General features: G+C 53.1%; 1 protein-coding gene across 2 annotated transcripts in view; it reads right to left on the reverse strand.

Moving 5' to 3' along the window:
* The window catches only part of CPSF1 (cleavage and polyadenylation specific factor 1), a 146949-nt gene that overhangs the window by 108126 nt on the left and 17806 nt on the right, over positions 1 to 21017 (reverse strand). Inside the window, exons 2-7 of one of the 2 annotated variants that reach the window (XM_068126027.2) lie at positions 17567 to 17677; positions 10153 to 10175; positions 9833 to 10016; positions 9610 to 9637; positions 5600 to 5733; positions 5269 to 5349 (exon numbers count right to left, since the gene is read on the reverse strand). In XM_068126027.2, the coding sequence (XP_067982128.1) occupies positions 5269 to 5349; positions 5600 to 5733; positions 9610 to 9637; positions 9833 to 10016; positions 10153 to 10172 (447 nt within the window). In that variant the 5' untranslated portion in view covers positions 10173 to 10175; positions 17567 to 17677. The remainder of the gene's footprint in view (positions 1 to 5268; positions 5350 to 5599; positions 5734 to 9609; positions 9638 to 9832; positions 10017 to 10152; positions 10176 to 17566; positions 17678 to 21017) is intronic. The other variant, XM_068126028.2, reaches the window with a different exon arrangement.

Below are 21017 nucleotides of genomic sequence, written 5' to 3' on the forward strand. Positions count from 1 at the left end.
CGAGAGCAAGGCCTTGTACAGTGTGCACTGTACAACCTTGAGGCTTTGTTTTTCTCTCAGTGGTCCGTCGTTTGTGATCCAATAACTTTCGTTCTCTGTATTCCCAGGCTTTTCACCCATAGCCTACTTCCTTGTGTAAATCTCAACTCAAAAAAAAAAAAAAAAAAAAAAAAATTTCCTTCTCTGTTCTCATTCGTTTATTCATTCTTATTCGTTCGTTCGTTCTTCGACCACGTGTTTCTCCCCCATTTCCCCAGATAGTTTTCACTCATTAACCTTCAATGTTTACACTTTCCCCTCAAGTTATGTATTCCGTCATATTTTATAACACCTTTTTCTTCTTCTTCTTTAAAAGGCTGCTTTCGACTTGCTCACCAAATCAATTCATCCCAAAAAAAATATCCATCTCCTATAGTGCCTTTGTTCTACATTCCCTAAACTCTCCTGCACTCCATCCTCCATCCAGCGTCCTTAAACGTATTTTTAACTCGAAGGTCACAAGAAACTCATTTTGCAATAAATGTTCGTTTCCCATAAATCGTACACTTTCAAAAATCCAATCTCACCCCTCCCCTCCAAATCTTCCCCATAACCCCTCCCCTCCAAATCTTCCCCATCACCCCTCCCCTCCAAATCTTCCCCATCACCCATCCCTTTCAAATCTCCCCCCTTGCCCCCTCCCTCCTAAACTACCCCCTCACCCCTCCCCGCCAAGACGCCCCCTCGCCCCTCCCCTCCTAGACTCCTGCCTCACCCCTCCCCTCCAAATCTCCCCCATATCCCATCCCTTTCAAATCCCTCCCCTTGTCCCTTCCCTCCCAAACTCCCCCCTCACCCCTCCCCTTCAAATCTCCCCACCCTCATTGCTTCTCAATTTCCCCCCGCTCACTCCCCCTCCTCAAAGCGTCCTCCCCGCTTCTTCCCCCTTCAAACTCTCACCTCCATCTCCCCCAACCTTCTGCCTCGCTCTTCCCCCTCCTCAAATAACACCTCATTGTGGCTCACCCAATCACCATCAAACTTTTTGTCCGCCCCATCCTTCCCTTTCTCCGAGCTATTCTGAAATCTCTGACACACCTTCAACAGCTCTCCCTACCTCTTCCACCTCTTCCACATCTTACCCTACCCCTCCTCCCCCCTGTTCTGTATCTGATGCTCCCCCTTCCTCTTCATTAACGGTATGGACCTCAAACATCCGGGGCCTTCGTTCAAACTTAACCGATCTCTCCATACAGGTTGCTTCTGTCAAACCAGACGTGATCTGCTTAACAGAAACATTCCTCCTTTATGATGTCTCTGATTCCATAGTATCTCTCCCGGGCTACTCCCTCCTCCGGTATGATAGACCTGAGCCTCGTCCTGGAGGCGGGGTTGCTATCTTTATCAAAAACTCTCTTCCTCACTCGCCCTGCACTGCACTCTCTCCACCTCACCCCCAGGAATACCTCTGGCTACGGCTTCCCCTTCGCTCCCACCTCTTGTTCATATGTGTGTTGTACCGTCCACCAAACAGTGATGACTCCATCTACATCTCGCTGTCTGATGATATGGACCAACTTCTATCTACTCATCCCAACTCTCTCTTCCTCATATGTGGTGATTTCAACTGTCATCATGCCAGTTGGCTGGGTGTGGGTACCTCTCTCACCAGCCATGGCTCCTCAGCAAAGGACTTCTGCGACTCACTGGGACTGACACAATCTGTCAATTTCCCGACCCGGATCTCAGTCAACGGAACATCTTCTCTTCTGGACTTGGTTATGACTAACTTCCCTGAAAATGTCTGCTGCTCTTCTTCTGCTCCGATCGGAACATCTGATCATGTCCTTGTTAAAGTGGACATCTCTCTGACCATCCTCAGGGAGCCTGCTCAGCGTCGACGAGTCTGGCATTTCACTCAGGCCAACTGGCACGGTCTTCAAGCAGCCATCAATCATCTGGACTGGTCTCCCATCTCTACCACCTCTGACATCAACTCATCCTGGGAATTCTTCCAAAGTAAATTGCTCTCTCTCATGCACAGATTTATCCCATCTCGTCTTCAGTTGTCATACCCTTCCTCCCGTCCATGGTACACGGAATCTTGTGGTGAGGCTGTTGCCCAGAAACAACTTGCCTTCGTCTCCTGGAAAGCAAATCCAACGGAAGGAAATCTCATTTCCTTCCACAAAGCCCGAAACAAGTGTGTGTCCACCCTCAGGAGAGCCAGGAAACAATATCTCTCCGTTCTCAAGACCGAACTCTCTTATCTGTCTCCCTCTTCCAAATCCTGGTGGCGTCTGGTCAAATCCGTTTCTGGTGTTTGTTCCCCCTCCATCCCCTCCCTTACCTCAAACGGCTACACAGCTGACTCCGCACGTGAAAAAGCTGAATGCCTCAACTCTGTGTTTGCCTCTAAATCTTGTGTCCCAAACCCATCCCTCTCTGTACCCACCATACCCAGTCGTACCCTGCTGCTCCTGGACTCCGTGTCCTTTCCTCCTGACAAGGTGGAAAAGTTTCTGTCAACCCTCGACTCTGATTCTGCAACTGGACCCGACGGCATCAGCCCACGGGTCCTAAAATCCTGCTCTGCTGCTCTATCTCACCCTCTCTCTGTTCTCTTCACCCTCTCTTTTGCTCAAGGTCAACTGCCATCTGCTTGGAAATCAGCCAACATCACCGCTTTGCACAAAAAAGGTGCAAAAACAGATCCTAGCAACTACAGACCAATCAGCCTTCTCCCAATTATCAGCAAAGTCATGGAATCCATCATTGCTTCTGATATGAAATCTTTCCTCTTCTCCAATGGCTTGATCTCTGATCATCAATTTGGTTTCAGACCAGGTCACTCTACTCTGGACATGCTGCTTCTGCTGTCTCAACAATGGATGGAGGTCCTCAATGCCAAACAGGAAGTTAGAGCTGTCTCCCTCGACATATCACGTGCCTTCGACACGGTCTGGCACCCCGCTCTGCTCACCAAACTCTCCTCCTTTGGTATCCATGGAAATCTCCACGCATGGCTGGCGGACTTCCTCTCTAGTCGTCGTCAACGTGTGGCCCTGAATGGGTTTCTCTCATCTCCTCTTCCTGTTCAGGCTGGAGTTCCCCAAGGCAGTGTTCTGGGCCCCGTGCTTTTTCTGGTCTTCATCAATGATCTCTCTGACTCTCTCGAAAATCCTCTCTATCTCTTTGCTGATGACTCCACTCTCTGCCGCTCCATTCCTCTTCCCTCAGATCGGCAGTCTGCTGCCTCCTCACTCTCTGAAGACCTGGACAAAATCACAGACTGGTCAAACAAGTGGAACATGTCTTTCAATCCTGACAAATCTCACACTCTTACTATGTCTCTCCGAAAAGATCGACTGGACAACCCTCCCATCTACTTTCTCAACAATCCTCTCCAAGAAGTTCTGTCGCTCAAGATTTTGGGTCTCACTATCTGCCATGATCTTTCTTGGGAAAACCACATTTCAAAGCTGGCCTCCAAAGCCAGTCGCCGACTGGGCATCCTCCGTCGTGCGAAGTCCTTCCTCGGCACACCTGAGCTCCTCACCACATACAAGGCTTTCATCCGCAGCTCAATGGAATACTGTTCTCCCCTATGGGCCGGTGCTCCTGCCTCACACCTAGCTCGGCTTCACGCTGTTGAAACCAAAGCTTTCAGAATTATTGGAATCTCCCGCGATGAAGCTATCTCTGAGGGCCTTTCACTCACTCACCGCAGGCAGGTAGGTGGTCTTTCTGTCTTCTACCGACTCCTCTCCGGCCTTGCACCCCCAGCTCTCTCTGTGCTCTGTCCCCCAAATATTCCTACAGGTCGCACAAGATCTGCCAGCAACCCTCTGATGGTTAAACTGCCGAAATCTCGGCTCTCCGCTCACCTTCACTCTTTCATTCCTCTTTTCTCCCGCCTCTGGAACAAACTCCCTCACTCCCTTCAATCCCACTCCTCCCTCCAGGTCTTTAAAACAGCTGTTCACCACCATCTCTTATCTTCCCCCATCCAAAACCTTGATCTTTTCTACCCCCGCTAATTCACCCCAGATCCACCTTGTTTGAAATTCCAACTTCTTTCCTGGAAGTCCTGGCAGTGTCCATATGTTTTATACCTCTCCCACTGCCCCCTTCCCACGCCCCCCCCAAAGCCCTCGCCCTCTCTCAGATCTCTCGATGTCTCCATGTCTCTCGGTCCCTGCTCTCAAATGTTGTGTTTGTGTCCTTCCCCCTCTCTCCCCATCTTGTCTACCGCTCCCTATGTTATATGTTTTATGTGTCGGTTTGTCTTTCTGTGTGATTAATGTTCGCTCTTTCACGAGCCTCGATATTGTATACAAAAAAAAAAAAAAAAAAAAAACAAAAAAAAAAAAAAAAAAAAAAAAAAAAAAAAAAAAAAAAAAAGCGTTGATTCCGGTATCCCGAGGTCTCGTGCAACTTGAGTTTCACTTTTAGTCTTGATCGCGTCAAGTGCGTGAAACTTATCTTTCACAGAAAAAGATTTTCTTTTTCTAGCAGTTTGTTCCATTTCCGGAAAGAGCAAAAAAAAAAAAGGTCCAATGCCTCATCGCGTTGTATCCAAATTCATGTTAAATCAGGACGCGTAAAATCGGGGTTTCACTGCACTACTAACTACTACTACTAACTAACTACTACTACAACCTAACGACTACTACTACTACTACTACTACAACTACCTAACTACTACTACTACGTATAATTCGAAAGTTCCGTATAACTCCGCCAAGAAGCATATCTAATTCGGACGAATGAAAAAGCAGATGGCAAGATGCATAAGCAGTTTACCCTGGATGTGTTTATGCGACGGAATGATAACCTCGGTGAAAGTGTCCAACAATGGGTGTTTGGTACGTTTGACTCCCTAAATCCTTGCCTAGCACGAACTACACTACTTAACCAAAAATATATGGACACCCAAACATCGAAAATCTCATTCCAAAATCATGGCCATTAATATGGAGTTAGTCCCCCATTTGCTGCTACAACAGCCTCCACTCTTCTGGGTGGCGTTTGTGTATCCGGATGTTCACCCAAATACTTGCTGCTAGACGATGTAGTTATGGCCTTCTCAATTCCTTGTATCGTTTCAGTTTTGGCGATCCATTGGACCCCTATATGGCATTTCATCTATGTAGTTCTAAAATGTGCTGTAAATTATATTTCATTAGCTTGTCCAACAAAGAGAGTGAAATAACCAAAGGGGCAAACTAAACACACAGGATAAGTACATCATAAAGAAAGGCGTATTAAAGATGCCGGCACATTCACCTTCAGTTCCGGTTCTTCAAAGTAATGCAGAGATAACGTTTTTAGGTCATGGGTTGCCGGGTCGTATTCCACAACAGATAGCTGTAAAGAAGAAGACTTTTTGTAAGGCCCACTCAATCCCTCACCACCCCTTCCCCCTCAATCCCCTACCCTTCAAACCACAAGACCCATGCCCAGTTTTAGTAGCTCAAAACTATCGTGCTTGACAAGAACAAAGCGTGGTGGAACATCACAACAGAGTTCCAAAGATAGAGGGTAAGCAATGCAAGAAATAAAACATGGTAAAAAAGCCACCAACAGGAAGTGGACAGTTAATAGAAAGAGGCAAGACCTTTGCGTCCATGAAGCTGAGCAGCAACGAATCCCGTGTGTTGTTCACCAGCCGGACGCTCTCCATGGAAGCAATGCTCCCAAAGACGCTAAATGAGGCCTGTAACTCAAGCTTGTCTCTACGCTGTCTGACATCTGCAGTGTATTGCACGGACACAAGACAAAAAGTGCACGGTGAGGGTTACATGCACCTTTTTTGTAAACAAGCTGAACTGTGCCACACATTCAGGTCCACATGTCTTGTTTTTTTTCAGAACCAAAGTACTGGAAAATGAGAAACTTGTCTTCCTATTCATGTTCCGATTCTGTTAAAAATACAGTGTAACATTCAATTTAAATAAGTTGTTCCTCAATCATGAACGGATGATCATAAACCAATGATCATTTACTGATGATCATAAACTGGCGATCATAAACTGGCGATCATAAACTGGCGATCATAAACTGGCGATCATAAACTGGCAATGATAAACTAACGATCATTAACTGACGATCATAAACTGAGGATCATAAACTGAGGATCATAAACTGAGGATCATAAACTGACGATCATAAACTGATGATCATAAACTGACGGTCATAACCTGACGATCCTAAACAGACGATCATAAAATGGCGATCATAAACTGGCGATCATAAACTGGCGATCATAAACTGGCGATCATAAACTGGCGATCATAAACAGACGATCATAAACTGGCGATCATAAACTGGCGATCATAAACTGGCGATCATAAACTGGCGATCATAAACTGGCGATCATAAACTGGCGATCATAAACTGGCGATCATAAACTGGCGATCATAAACTGGCGATCATAAACTGGCGATCATAAACTGGCGATCATAAACTGGCGATCATAAACTGGCGATCATAAACTGGCGATCATAAACTGGCGATCATAAACTGGCGATCATAAACTGGCGATCATAAACTGGCGATCATAAACAGACGATCATAAACTGGCGATCATAAACTGGCGATCATAAACTGGCGATCATAAACTGGCGATCATAAACTGGCGATCATAAACTGGCGATCATAAACTGGCGATCATAAACTGGCGATCATAAACTGGCGATCACAAACTGGCGATCATAAACTGGCGATCATAAACTGGCGATCATAAACTGGCGATCATAAACTGGCAATCATAAACTAACGATCTTAAACTGACGACCATAAACTGGTGATCATAAACTGGCGATCATAAACTGGCGATCATAAACTGGCGATCATAAACTGGCGATCATAAACTGGCGATCATAAACTGGCGATCATAAACTAACGATCTTAAACTGATGACCATAAACTGGTGATCATAAACTGACGATCATAAACTGACGATCATAAACTGACGATCATAAACTGATGATCATAAAATGATGATCCTAAACTGATGATCATAAAATGATGATCATGAAATGATGATCATAAACTGACAATCACAAACTGATGATCATAAACTGGTGATCATAAACTGGTGATCATAAACTGGTGATCATAAACTGGTGATCATAAACTGGCGATCATAAACTGACGATCATAAACTGATGATCATAAACTGGTGATCATAAACTGGCGATCATAAACTGGCGATCATAAACTGGCGATCATAAACTGACGATCATAAACTGACGATCATAAACTGGCGATCATAAACTGGCGATCATAAACTGGCGATCATAAACTGGCGATCATAAACTGGCGATCATAAACTGACGAACATAAACTGACGATCATAAACTGACGATCATAAACTGGCGATCATAAACTGACGATCATAAACTGACGATCATAAACTGACGATCATAAACTGACGATCATAAACTGACGATCATAAGCTGGCGATCATAAGCTGACGATCATAAACTGGCGATCATAAACTGACGATCATAAACTGGCGATCATAAACTGACGAACATAAACTGGCGATCATAAACTGACGAACATAAGCTGACGATCATAAACTGACGATCATAAACTGGCGATCATAAACTGGCGATCATAAACTGGCGATCATAAACTGACGAACATAAACTGAGGATCATAAACTGGCGATCATAAACTGGCGATCATAAACTGACGATCATAAACTGGCGATCATAAGCTGACGATCATAAACTGGCGATCATAAACTGGCGATCATAAACTGGCGATCATAAACTGGCGATCATAAACTGACGATCATAAACTGACGAACATAAGCTGACGATCATAAACTGACGATCATAAACTGGCGATCATAAGCTGACGATCATAAACTGGCGATCATAAACTGGCGATCATAAACTGGCGATCATAAACTGGCGATCATAAACTGGCGATCATAAACTGGCGATCATAAACTGAGGATCATAAACTGATGATCATAAACTGGCGATCATAAACTGAGGATCATAAACTGAGGATCATAAACTGAGGATCATAAACTGGCGATCATAAACTGGCGATCATAAACTGGCGATCATAAACTGGCGATCATAAACTGGCGATCATAAACTGGCGATCATAAACTGGCGATCATAAACTGACGAACATAAACTGACGAACATAAACTGACGATCATAAACTGGCGATCATAAACTGGCGATCATAAGCTGACGATCATAAACTGGCGATCATAAACTGGCGATCATAAACTGGCGATCATAAACTGGCGATCATAAACTGAGGATCATAAACTGAGGATCATAAACTGAGGATCATAAACTGGCGATCATAAACTGGCGATCATAAACTGGCGATCATAAACTGGCGATCATAAACTGGCGATCATAAACTGGCGATCATAAACTGACGATCATAAACTGGCGATCATAAACTGGCGATCATAAACTGACGAACATAAACTGACGAACATAAACTGATGATCATAAACTGGCGATCATAAGCTGACGATCATAAACTGGCGATCATAAACTGATAGGATCAATGGATGGACATGAACCATTTAGGCTAAATGAGTAATTATAGCCTAATGGAAATAAATCAACATTCTTCTGTCCACAGCAGGATTCAGCTTACTTTGTTTGATCTTGCAATTTCACTAAAAAGCAAGGTTTATCTTAGCAACAGTACTCATGCCTGGATCATAAAGTTTTGTCAGTTCCAGGTTGCCGAGTCCAGCATTGCAAAATAGCTTTCAGCGGACGGCAAGACATGAGACGCACTCTACAGATGGCCTCTTTTGATGGATAGGTTTCGATCTTGCTCTCACACAGTGACGGCACCTGACGTTTGCAATTAAAAGGACATCTCGGTGAGTTAAGCAATATTGCTCGAGTACTATAAGAGGACATGTCCATATATTATGTATGCACAGAAGGTTTTTTCGTGCAAGACCAACTTGCTATTTTTTGACTGCTAGCCATCTTTCATCATCTGCAAAATGACCTCAATGAACATGGGGACCCGAATTCCCAAGCTGTGCTCCAGCCTCACTCAATATTATATGGATATTTGTCCTTTACACACTTTGACTCTCCACCTGATTAACATCTACGTGGTGCAAAGCACAGCCTGTTGCTCTCTCACAACTCCACGAGAAGCTGATGTAGGTATTTCCTAATGTGTGGCACTTCCATGTCCAGGTGGTGTTCTTTGAAGCCCAGGATGGATTAAAACCGGTATCCATTTCTGTACAACACCGGGTATTATGGGTTCAAATACAGCTGGAAGAGACTGCATTGAGGATTTGGACTCTAATCTTCAAGAAGCGAGCGAGTCTCAAGAGAATTGCTCCGTAACTGTTGTGAAAACACATTAATGACCTTCAGGGGTGGGATAATCCACGTTGCCTACCTGGGATACTCGTCTACATGTGATGCTAGTCCTCTCAATGAGGTGAACTTATTTCCTTCCCCTGTCACAGGAGGTTGTTCTGAATGATTTATGGGTCCGTCACTTCTCCTGTACTTTCCACTTGAGATTAAATCAAAGTCAGAATCATCCTGTTTTAGAGGAAAAGCTTTCAGATTTATTTTAAAATCAAAGCAAATCAAATCTTACCTGTGGTTTTATCACCTTTGGAGGATGTCTGAGAAAAACAAATGAAGATAAAGTGTTGAAATGATCTTCAATAAAATATACAATAAAAGTACCATTTTTGCATTTTCACGTAATTATTATGGATGGTGTGCTTTAACCAATAGTCCCCCAAAGCTCCCGTCCACTGACAAAAGTGCCGCATTGTGCACAATATAATGACTTCCAAGCGTGAATTCACAAGTACCTCGGAATCGCACAAAAGGCGGAACACATGGAGCTGCGAGTTCCCGGCCACCACCAGGTTCTGTGACTGGTTTGGCAGAAACTGACAGTACACGGCATGCTCGATACTCGTGGGGGGGTGCACCTGCCGATGGATCGCATACATGTCCCTGCCAGCACTGTCCGTACGTGTCGTGGTACAATGCCTGCCAAGGAGAGAAACTGTGAAGGGATGTTATCTGAGCAAAACACAACTATTACCATTAGTCTGGACTCTGGAGGTACAGGCCATTTAATCTACGAGAGGGCCCATTGGTCTTCACGGCCTTGTAGCATACCTACCTGCTGTGCTGTCTGAGCATTGGCTTTCCTTTCACCAAGCCCAAATGTGCTTGGGCCAGGGTGCGGAGGGGGGGTGGGGAGGGGAGTGGTGGGGGAAGGGAGTGGTAGGGGTGTAAGAGGGGGGGGGGGGGGAATTTGTTATTATTATTGCCAAATGGCACTACTGTTATTATTATTGTTAATATTATTAGTATTGATTAGTATAAGCTTAGTTACAATGTTATCATTATTTTTGTTATTTCTTTTGTAATTAGAATGCCATCCTGTGGAAGGACCTATGAAGCTGCTCTATACACCTTAACATGGTGTGCGTTTAAAACATGGGAATTATTCCGGTGTGGCTGACACGATGGCTCGCTGGCGCGATGACATCATTCCGCACACCAGGAGGGTGTCGGCCATGCCCGAGGGGTAGGCGTGGCCTCGGGATATACACGGGGCTCACAGCCCCGAGCACGGCAGTGCTATAGTTTGATCCTTGGAATAAAGACGCTTTTGATTACATACGTTGTTGCTTCCTTTATTGGCAAGACAAGTCGTGCGCATAGCACCGCACTACATTGGTGACCTCTGACTAGTTCAGCCGACGCTGACCTACAGAACGCGCCATGACAAGCAGCAACGCGGTAGCGGTGAAACTCCCTGAGTTTTGGGAAGCTCAGGCGGAGATATGGTTCATGCAGGCCGAAGCCCAATTTCAGCTTTGTGGCATAACGGCGGACGAGACGCGCTATTTCCACGTCATCGCCGCCCTCGGGCCCGGCACAGCCGCCCGAGTCGTGTCCGTCCTGCGGAACCCACCGGCCGACCACAGGTACGAAGCGCTCAAGCGTCGCCTCATCGCCACGTTCGGCCTCTGTGAGGCCGAACAGGCCGACCGTCTCCTGGACCGTCCCGACCTCGGCGACACGCGACCATCGGTCCGAATGGACCACATGCTGTCGCTACTGGGGGACAAAGCACCGGATTTTTTAATTCCGGGCGCTCTTTTTACGCCAGCTACCGGCCCAGGTACGCCTCGCGTTGGCCGGTTCCAAGATAAAGGAACCCCGCGCGCTGGCCGTCGAGGCCGACAAGTTTTTCGCGGCGTGTGACACGCGGGCGAGCTTCGGTGCGGCCGTCGCGGATCCCGGGGCTGACGCTGATGCTGATGCACCACACCTCGGGGTTCCCGAGGCTGATGCACACCGCGTGGCCGCCGCCACGCCCCGCCCACCACCACCACGAAAACCGCGGCCTCCGCCTTCGCCGCAAACCTGGTGCCATTTCCACGCCAGGTTTGGCCACAAGGCAAGGAGTTGTCGCCCGCCGTGCTCGTTCGGCAAGTCGGGAAACTGCAAGCCGGCACTCGGTAGCGGCCCTGAGCGTCGGCCATTCCGGCAGCCTTCTTTTTACAACGGACACCTTGTCCGGGCGCTGCTTCCTATGCGCCACAGGTGCACAGGTGAGCGTTATCCCTGCCTCTACGTCCGACAAGCGAACCGCGGGCCGGGGCCCCGCGTTGCATGCAGCCAACGGAACACCCATACGCACGTTCGGGAAGCGCTGCCTCTCCCTGCGGTTCGGAGGGCAACGCTTCAAGTGGTCGTTCGTAACCGCCGGAGTGCCCGTGGCATTGCTCGGTGCGGACCTCCTCTGCGCAAACGGGTTGTTGGTAGCCGTGAAGAAGAGACGCCTCGTCCAGGCCGAAACGATCAGCTCACTTGCTTGCGCACTGAGCAGCTCGTTGAGCGGCTCACTGAGCGGCTCGTTGAGCGGCTCACTGAGCGGCTCGCCAAGCGGCTTACTGAGCGGTTCGGTCCCGGCGAGGTTGGTTTGTACGCTTCCGGCAGCGGACGAGTTCACCCGCCTCCTCGCCAGTTTCCCGGCCCTCACTCGGCCCACCTTCTCGGCGGTGGCCGTAAAGCACGGTGTGGAACATCACATACCCACCGTCGGGCCACCGGTCTATGCCCGGGCCCGCCGCCTCGGACCGACGAAGCTCGCGGTGGCGAGAGCGGAGTTCGCTATGCTGGAGCGGCTGGGCATCGTGCGGCGCTCCAAGAGTGCTTGGGCGTCGCCGCTACACATCGTGCCGAAGCCTGGCGGGGGATGGCGGCCGTGCGGGGACTACCGCCGCCTCAACGATGCCACCACCCCCGACCGTTACCCGGTCCCCCACATACAAGACTTTTCCGCCCGGTTGGCGAACATGTCCTGCTTCTCTAAGGTGGACCTCGTACGCGGCTACCACCAGGTCCCCATCAGGCCGGAGGACATCCCGAAGACGGCCGTCATTACGCCATTCGGCCTCTTTGAGTTCCTTCGGATGCCCTTCGGTTTGAAGAATGCGAATCAGGCGTTCCAACGTCTGATGGACAGCGTCTTGCGCGACCTGGATTTCGTCTATGTCTACCTGGACGACATCCTCGTCGCAAGCGCGTCCCGTGAAGAGCACCTCCGCCATCTCCGCACGCTCTTCGAACGCCTGGGCCAGCATGGCCTGATCGTGAACCCCGCCAAGTGCCGGTTCGGCATCGCAGAGATCGACTTTTTGGGGCACCGCGTCACCAGGCACGGGGCCATCCCCTTACCAGCAAAGGTGGAGGCGGTCAAGGGGTTTCCGCGCCCCCGCACGATCAGGGGGCTCCAGTTGTCATACCCTTCCTCCCGTCCATGGTACACAGAATCTTGTGGTGAGGCTGTTGCCCTGAAACAACTTGCTTTCGTCTCCTGGAAAGCAAATCCAACGGAAGGAAATCTCATTTCCTTTCACAAAGCCCGAAACAAGTGTGTGTCCACCCTCAGGAGAGCCAGGAAACAATATCTCACCGTTCTCAAGACCGAACTCTCTTATCTGTCTTCCTCTTCCAAATCCTGGTGGCGTCTGGTCAAATCTGTTTCTGGTGTTTGTTCCCCCTCCATCCCCTCCCTCACCTCAAACGGCTTAACGGCTGACTCCGCACGTGAAAAAGCTGAATGCCTCAACTCTGTGTTTGCCTCTAAATCTTGTGTCCCAAACCCATCCCTCTCTGTACCCACCGTACCCAGTCGTACCCAGCTGCTCCTGGACTCTGTGTCCTTTCCTCCTGACAAAGTGGAAATGTTTCTGTCAACCCTCGACTCTGATTCTGCAACTGGTCCTGACGGCATCAGCCCACGGGTCCTAAAATCATGTTCTTCCGCTCTTTCACTCCCTCTTTCTGTTCTCTTCACCCTCTCTTTTGCTCAAGGTCATCTGCCATCTGCTTGGAAATCAGCCAACATCACCGCTTTGCACAAAAAGGTGCAAAAACAGATCCTAGCAACTACAGACCAATCAGCCTTCTCCCAATTATCAGCAAAGTCATGGGATCCATCATTGCTTCAGATATGAAATCTTTCCTCTTCTCCAATGGCTTGATCTCTGATCATCAATGTGGTTTCAGACCTGGTCACTCTACTCTGGACATGCTGCTTCTGCTTTCTCAACAATGGATGGAGGTCCTCAACACCAAACAGGAAATTAGAGCTGTCTCCCTTGACATTTCACGTGCCTTCGATACGGTCTGGCACCCCGCTCTGCTCACCAAACTCTCCTCCCTTGGTATCCATGGAAATCTCCACGCATGGCTGGCGGACTTCCTCTCTGGTCGTAGTCAACGTGTGGCCCTGAATGGGTTTCTCTCATCTCCTCTTCCTGTTCAGGCTGGAGTTCCCCAAGGTAGTGTTCTGGGCCCTGTGCTTTTTCTGGTCTTCATCAATGATCTCTCTGACTCTCTTGAAAATCCTCTCTATCTCTTTGCTGACGACTCTACTCTCTGTCGCTCCATTCCTCATCCCTCAGATCGGCAGTCTGCAGCCTCCTCACTCTCTGCAGACCTGGACAAAATCACAGACTGGGCAAACAAATGGAACATGTCTTTCAATCCTGATAAATCTCACACTCTTACGATGTCTCTCCGAAAAGACCGACTGGAAAACCCTCCCATCCACTTTCTGAATAATCCTCTCCAAGAAGTTCTGTCACTCAAGCTTTTGGGTCTCACTATTTGCCATGATCTTTCCTGGGAAAAACACATTTCAAATCTGGCCTCCAAAGCCAGTCGCCGACTGGGCATCCTCCGTCGTGCGAAGTCCTTCCTTGGCACACCTGAGCTCCTCTCCACATACAAGGCTTTCATCCGCAGCTCTATGGAATACTGCTCTCCCCTCTAGTCTGGTGCTCCTGCCTCACACCTAGCTCGTCTTCACGCTGTTGAAACCAAAGCGTTCAGAATCATTGGAATCTCCCGCGATGAAGCTAACTCCAAGGGCCTTTCACTCACTCACCGCAGGCAGGTTGGTAGTCTTTCCGTCTTCTACCGACTCCTCTCTGGCCTTGCCCCCCCAGCTCTCTCTGGGCTCTGTCCCCCAAATATTCCTACAGGTCGCACAAGATCTACAAGATCTGCCTACAACCCTCTTATGGTTAAACTGCCAAAATCAAGACTTTCTGCTCACCTTCACTCCTCACTCTCTTCAATCCCACTCCACCCTCCAGGTCTTTAAAACAGCTGTTCACCACCATCTCTTATCCTCCCCCATCCAAAACCTTGATCTTTTCTACCCCCGCTAATTTCGGTCCCCTTGTGTTTTATACCTCTCCCCCTTCCCCCCCCCCCCCCTTCCCACGCCTCCTGCCCCCAAGCCCTCTCCCTCCCACACTTCTCCCTGCTCTCAAATGTTGTGGTTGTGTGCTTCCCCTTCTCTCCCCATCTTGTCTTCCGCTCCCTCTTTTTGTATATTTTGTTTGTCTGGTTGATTTGTTTGTGAAATAAATGTTAGCTCTTTCACGAGCCTCGATTCAGTCTACAAAAAAAAGAAAAGAAAAAAAAAAAAGGGAGTTCCTGGGCATGGTGAACTTTTACCACCGTTTCCTGCCCCGCATCACCCAGCTCCTGCGCCCCCTGCACGAGGCCCTCCGGGGTAAGCCGGGCAAAGGTGACGTCGTTTGGACCGAGCAGATGGACGCGGCGTTCGCGGGTGCGAAGCTCGCCCTGGTTAACGCCACCATGCTCGCGCACCCGGCGCCCGATGCACCGATCGCCCTCACCACCGACGCGTCGGACTACGCGGTGGGCGCGGTGCATGAGCAATGGGTGCGTGGAGCTTGGCAACCGCTGGCGTTTTTCAGCCGGCAGCTTCGCCCGCACGAACGCCGGTACAGTACCTTCGACCGCAAGTTGATCGGGCTTCACCTGGCGGTCAGGCACTTTCGCCATCTGCTCGAGGGCCGTTCGTTCACGGCTTTCGTCGACCACAAGCCCCTGGTCTTCGCGATGGCCAAGGTCGCCGAGCCGTGGTCGGCCCGGCAGCAGCGTCACCTCTCGGCGGTGTCCGAGTACACAACGGACATCCGGCACGTCGCAGGGAAGGACAACCCGGTGGCGGATTGCCTTTCCCGGTCCGTCGCCCACGCGGTCCACCTCGGCATCGACTATGCCGGGATGGCGGCGGACCAGACCACCGACCCCGACGTCCAGGCCTTGCGGACCGCCGTCACGGGCCTCCACGTCACCGAGGTGCCGTTCGACGGCGCGGGCACGGCCCTCTTGTGCGATGTCTCCCTCGGACGGCCTCGCCCCATCGTGCCCGCGGGCTGACAGCGCCGGGTTTTTGACGCCATCCACGGCCTGTCCCACGCGGGCACGAAGGCCTCCCAGAGGCTGGTCGCCGACAAGTTCGTCTGGCATGGCCTCCGGAAGGTCGTCCGCGATTGGACCAGGACGTGCCCCGCGTGCCAGCGCGCAAAGGTGCTCCGCCACACCCAGGCCCCGTTGGCCCCGTTTACGGTGCCCAAACGTCGGTTCGACCACGCTCACGTGGACTTGGTGGGACCTCTGCCCCCTTGTGGGGTTTCACCCACGTCCTCACCATGGTGGACCGCACCACCCGGTGGCCGGAGGCCATGCCTTTGCCGGCGACGATGGCGGCGGACGTCGCGCAGGCGTTCATCGCCACCTGGGTTGCCCGGTTCGGCGCCCCCTCGGACATCTCGTCCGACCACGGCCCCCAGTTCACCTCAGAGCTCTGGGGGGCGGTTGCGCGGGGGCTCGGTGTCCAGCTGCACCGTACCACGGCCTATCATCCCCAGGCCAACGGCCTGTGCGAGCGTTTCCATCGCTCCTTAAAGGCCGCGCTCCGGGCCAGCCTCCGCGACGGCGGCTGGGCCGACAGGCTCCCCTGGGTCCTGCCGGGCCTCAGGACGGCGCCCAAGGACGACCTGCGCGCATCCGCGGCGGAGTTGGTCTTCGGACAACCGCTGTGGGTGCCGGGCGAGTTCCTCCCCGACTCCACGGCATCATGGTCCGCGGCGCAGCAGCGCTCCTCGCTGCAGGAGACCGCCCATAGGTTCGCCCCGGTGCCGACGGCGCACCACGGGCGCCCGCCAACGCACGTCGCCCCGGAGCTTCGCACGGCGGAGTACGTGTTCGTCCGACACGACGCCCACCGGTCACCGCTGCGGCCCCCGTACGACGGGCCCTTCTGCGTGCTGGAGACCGGGGCGAAGCACTTCACCCTGGACATCGGCGGTACTCCTGACCGCGTGTCCATGGACCGCCTCAAACCGGCCCACCTCGACGTGGACCACCCCCCGCCAGTGGCTCAGCCCCAGCGTCGGGGTCGCCCCCTGGCGGGTGGACCCCCGGCACCGCCCAACCCCGCCACCCCCCAGTCCCGCACCCATCCCAGGGGCAGCCGGTGGCATCCCAGACGCCGCCAGACGGCGCTTCGGCCGGGTCATCCGTTTGCCCCGCAAACTGACCCTTCAGGTGCGCGGGAATTCTGGGGGGGGGCGCGTGTGGCGGACACGATGGTTCGCTGGCGCGATGACATCATTCCGCGCACCAGGAGGGTGTCGGCCACGCCCGAGGGGTAGGCGTGGCCTCGGGATATACACGGGGCTCACAGCCCCGAGCACGGCAGTGCTATAGTTTGATCCTTGGAATAAAGACGCTTTTGATTACATACGTTGTTGCTTCCTTTATTGGCAAGACAAGTCGTGCGCATAGCACCGCACTACACCGGTTTATTTGTAGTTAATTAGCCTAATCAAGTCAGGAGATCATGATTATTCCCACATCAGAAAGCTTCAGCAGAACTCCACAAAAACCATGACAAACACACACAAAACACATGCACGTGTGTTAGAGCGCACGCACATGCGCGCGCACGCACGCACGCACGCACACACACACACACACACACACACACACACACACACACACACACACACACACACACACACACACACACACACACACACACACACAAGTGATTCATACAAATCCTGAGTATAATCCAAAGAAGCTGCAGTTAAACGAGAAGTAATCTAAATCCAAGGAAGTTCTGTGCAGTATCAATGTGCAATCCTGCATGAGTTAATTAAATAAATAAAAACGCAGTGCCATACCTTGCTTCTGTATTTTCTCAATTTACTATTTCTGTTCTGCTGTCTCCAGTACTTGAGGTATCTGTAGTTCTTGAAACAGGGCGTTCATCAGCAGCTGTTGCTGGGCTCTACCTGTAGACAATATACATTTAACATGCTGGGCCATACCTGTGGACAACATCCATTTAACATGCTGCTGAAGGAGCTTTGCTCCAACGCGAGTCGAAAGGATTGACGTGACCAAAGACGGAAATTCGTCCGAGTTGCTTTATTGCACGTATCAAACTCGGGTACTCTGAAAAGCCCGTTTATCGGGCAGCAATATATATATACACATTTATGTCGGGAAGTTTGCCCGGCAAAAGCTATACCGGGCATGCCCGGGTGTCAAGGGCGAGCCTTGGAAAGGCGAGTCTGGACCTGCCCGGGCGTGTTTGGCTGCGGCCTGGCAAGTCGAGGCTGGGCGTGCCCGGGCGCTCTGGACGAGCACTGGAAAGGCGAGAGCGGGCATACCCGGACGCTCTGGGCGAGCCCTGAAAAGGCGATAGCGGGCATGCCCGGACGCTCTGGGCGAGCCCTGGAAAGGCGAGAGCGGGCATGCCCGGGAAAGACGAGACCGGGCGTGCCCGGGAGGTTCGGGCGTGCCCGGGAACAGTGAGTCCGGGCATGCCCGGGAGAGGCGCGTCTGGCCGTGTTCTGGCCGGTGCAAGGTGATTGTGTGCATCCAGCGGTAACCGCTACACACGCCCCTCCAGAATCGACCTGCACCGGCAGGGTCAATTTAAGGGGGGTCCGGATGACCCGGCCGAAGCGACCCCTGGAGGGTCGTGGGGAGGGGTCCGACGTGGTGGTGGGTGGTCGAGCGGGGGGAACTGTGGACGGGGGGGGCCTCGCCGCGGAGGAAGGGCCAACCGTGGTGGTCGGTCGACGTCCATGTGCGCCGGTTTGAGGCGGTCCACAGAAATCCGGTCCGGCCGGCCGCCGAAGTCGACGATGAAAGACTTGTCGCCCCGTCGCAGGACCCAGAAGGGCCCGTCGTACGGCGGCCGGAGTGGCCCCCGGTGCGCGTCATGATGCACAAAGACGTACTCCGCTGTGCGAAGCGCCGGGGGGACGTAGGACTGGGGGCCACCGTGGCGGGACGTCGGCACGGGGGCAAATCGTCGGGCGGCCTCCTGGAGGTCCGAGCGCTGGCGAGTGGCGGACCAGGGACTGGTAGCGTCGGGCACGAATTCGCCCGGGACGCGGAGTGGCTGGCCGTAGACGAGCTCGGCGGCGGACGCCTGGAGGTCTTCCTTGGGGGCCGTGCGAAGGCCCAAAAGGACCCACGGCAGCCGGTCGGCCCAACCGTCGTCCTGAAGGCCGGCCATGAGTGCGGCCTTCATGGAGCGGTGAAACCGCTCGCACAACCCATTGGCTTGGGGGTGGTAGGCCGTGGTGCGGTGCAGCGTGACCCCCAACGAACGGGCGACCGCGCCCCAAAGCTCAGACGTGAACTGTGGGCCGCGGTCGGACGAGACGTCCGCTGGTGCGCCGAAGCGCGCGACCCAGGTGGCGATGAACGCCTGCGCCACGTCGGCGGTGGTGGTGGAGGTGAGGGGCACGGCCTCCGGCCACCTGGTGGTCCTGTCCACCATGGTGAGCAGGTGGGTGAACCCCCGCGAGGGGGGCAGGGGACCCACCAGGTCCACGTGGACGTGGTCGAAACGCCGTTCAGGCACGGCGAAAGGTGCCAGCGGGGCCTGGGTGTGGCGGTGGACCTTGGCCCGCTGGCAGGCCGTGCAGGCGTTGGCCCAGTCGCGGATGTTTCGTCGAAGGCCGTGCCAGACGAAACGCGCCGACACCAGCTTCTGAGAAGCTTTCCGGCCCGGGTGAGAAAGGCCGTGGATAGAGGTGAAGATGCGGCGCTGCCAGGAAACGGGCACGATGGGGCGAGGCTGGCCCTGGGAGACGTCGCAGAGCAGGACGGTGCCCGTGAAGGGGATGTCGGCCAGGCGGAGGCCCGTGTCCGCCGCGCGGAGTGCCTGCACCGAGACGTCGGTGGTCTGGTCGGCCGCCATGAGCGCGAAGTCCACGCAGAGGTGGACCGCGTTCGCGCTGGCCCGTGAAAGGCAGTCGGCCACGGCGTTGTCTTTGCCGGCGACGTGCTGGATGTCCGTGGTGAACTCCGACACGGCGGAGAGGTGGCGCTGCTGGCGGGCCGACCACGGCTCCGTGACCTTAGCCATTGCGTAGACCAACGGCTTGTGGTCGACGAAAGCCGTGAACGGGCGGCCCTCCAGGAGGTGTCGGAAATGGCGAACGGCCAGGAATAGCCCGAGCAGCTCGCGGTCGAACGTGCTGTAGTTTAACTCGTTCGGCCGGAGTTGCCGGCTGAAAATAGCGAGTGGCTGCCAAACCCCGTCCACCCATTGCTCATGGACGGCGCCCACCGCGTAGTTGGAGGCGTCCGTAGTGAGGGCGATGGGAGCGTTGAGCACCGGGTGAGCCAGCAGCGTTGCGTCGGCGAGGGCCCGTTTGGCGCTGGCGAAGGCCGCGTCCATGGCCACGGACCAAACAATGTCATGCTTGGCCGGCTTGCAAAGGAGGGCCTCGTAAAGGGGCCGCATGAGCTGAGCAGCGCGGGGCACGAATCGGTGATAAAAATTCACCATGCCGAGGAACTCTTGGAGGGCCTTGATGGAACGGGGACGCGGGAACGTGGTGATGGCCTCGACCTTGGTCGGCAGCGGCACGGCCCCGGTCTTGGTGATGCGGTGGCCCAAAAAGTCAACGGTCGTCGCGCCGAAGTGGCATTTGACCGGGTTGACAATTAAGCCGTGCTCGCTGAGGCGACCGAACAGTGTTCGGAGGTGGAGGAGGTGCTCGGCGCGGGACGTGCTGGCGACGAGGATGTCGTCCAGATAGACGAAAAGAAACGGCAGGTCGCGCAGCACGCCGTCCATCAAGCGCTGGAACGCCTGGGCCGCGTTCTTGAGGCCAAACGGCATCCGCAAAAATTCGAACAGGCCGAACGGCGTGATGACGGCCGTCTTCGGGACGTCGGCCGCCCGGACAGGTACCTGGTGGTAGCCCCGTATCAGGTCAATTTTCGAAAAGATGACCCGTCCCGTCAAACGGGCGGAAAAGTCCTGAATATGCGGGATCGGGTACCTGTCGGTGGCGGTAGCGTCGTTGAGACGGCGGTAGTCGCCACACAGGTGCCATCCACCCCCCGGCTTCGGCACGATGTGCAGTGGCGAGGCCCACGCGCTGTCGGAGCGCCGCACGATGCCGAGGTGCTCCAACGCGTCGAACTCGGCCTTCGCCACGGCGAGCTTGGCCGGGTCGAGGCGGCGGGCCCTGGCGCAGACCGGCGGGCCCGTAGTGGGTATGTGGTGCTCGATCCCGTGCCGCACCGCGACGGCCGAAAACGTTGGCCGCATGAGGGCCGGGAATTCCGCGAGCAGGCGAGCAAACTCGTTCGCTGCCG

Source organism: Myxine glutinosa, chromosome 10, assembly GCF_964187855.1.
Source record: "Myxine glutinosa chromosome 10, kmMyxGlut1.1, whole genome shotgun sequence".
Classification (NCBI taxonomy): domain Eukaryota; kingdom Metazoa; phylum Chordata; class Myxini; order Myxiniformes; family Myxinidae; genus Myxine; species Myxine glutinosa.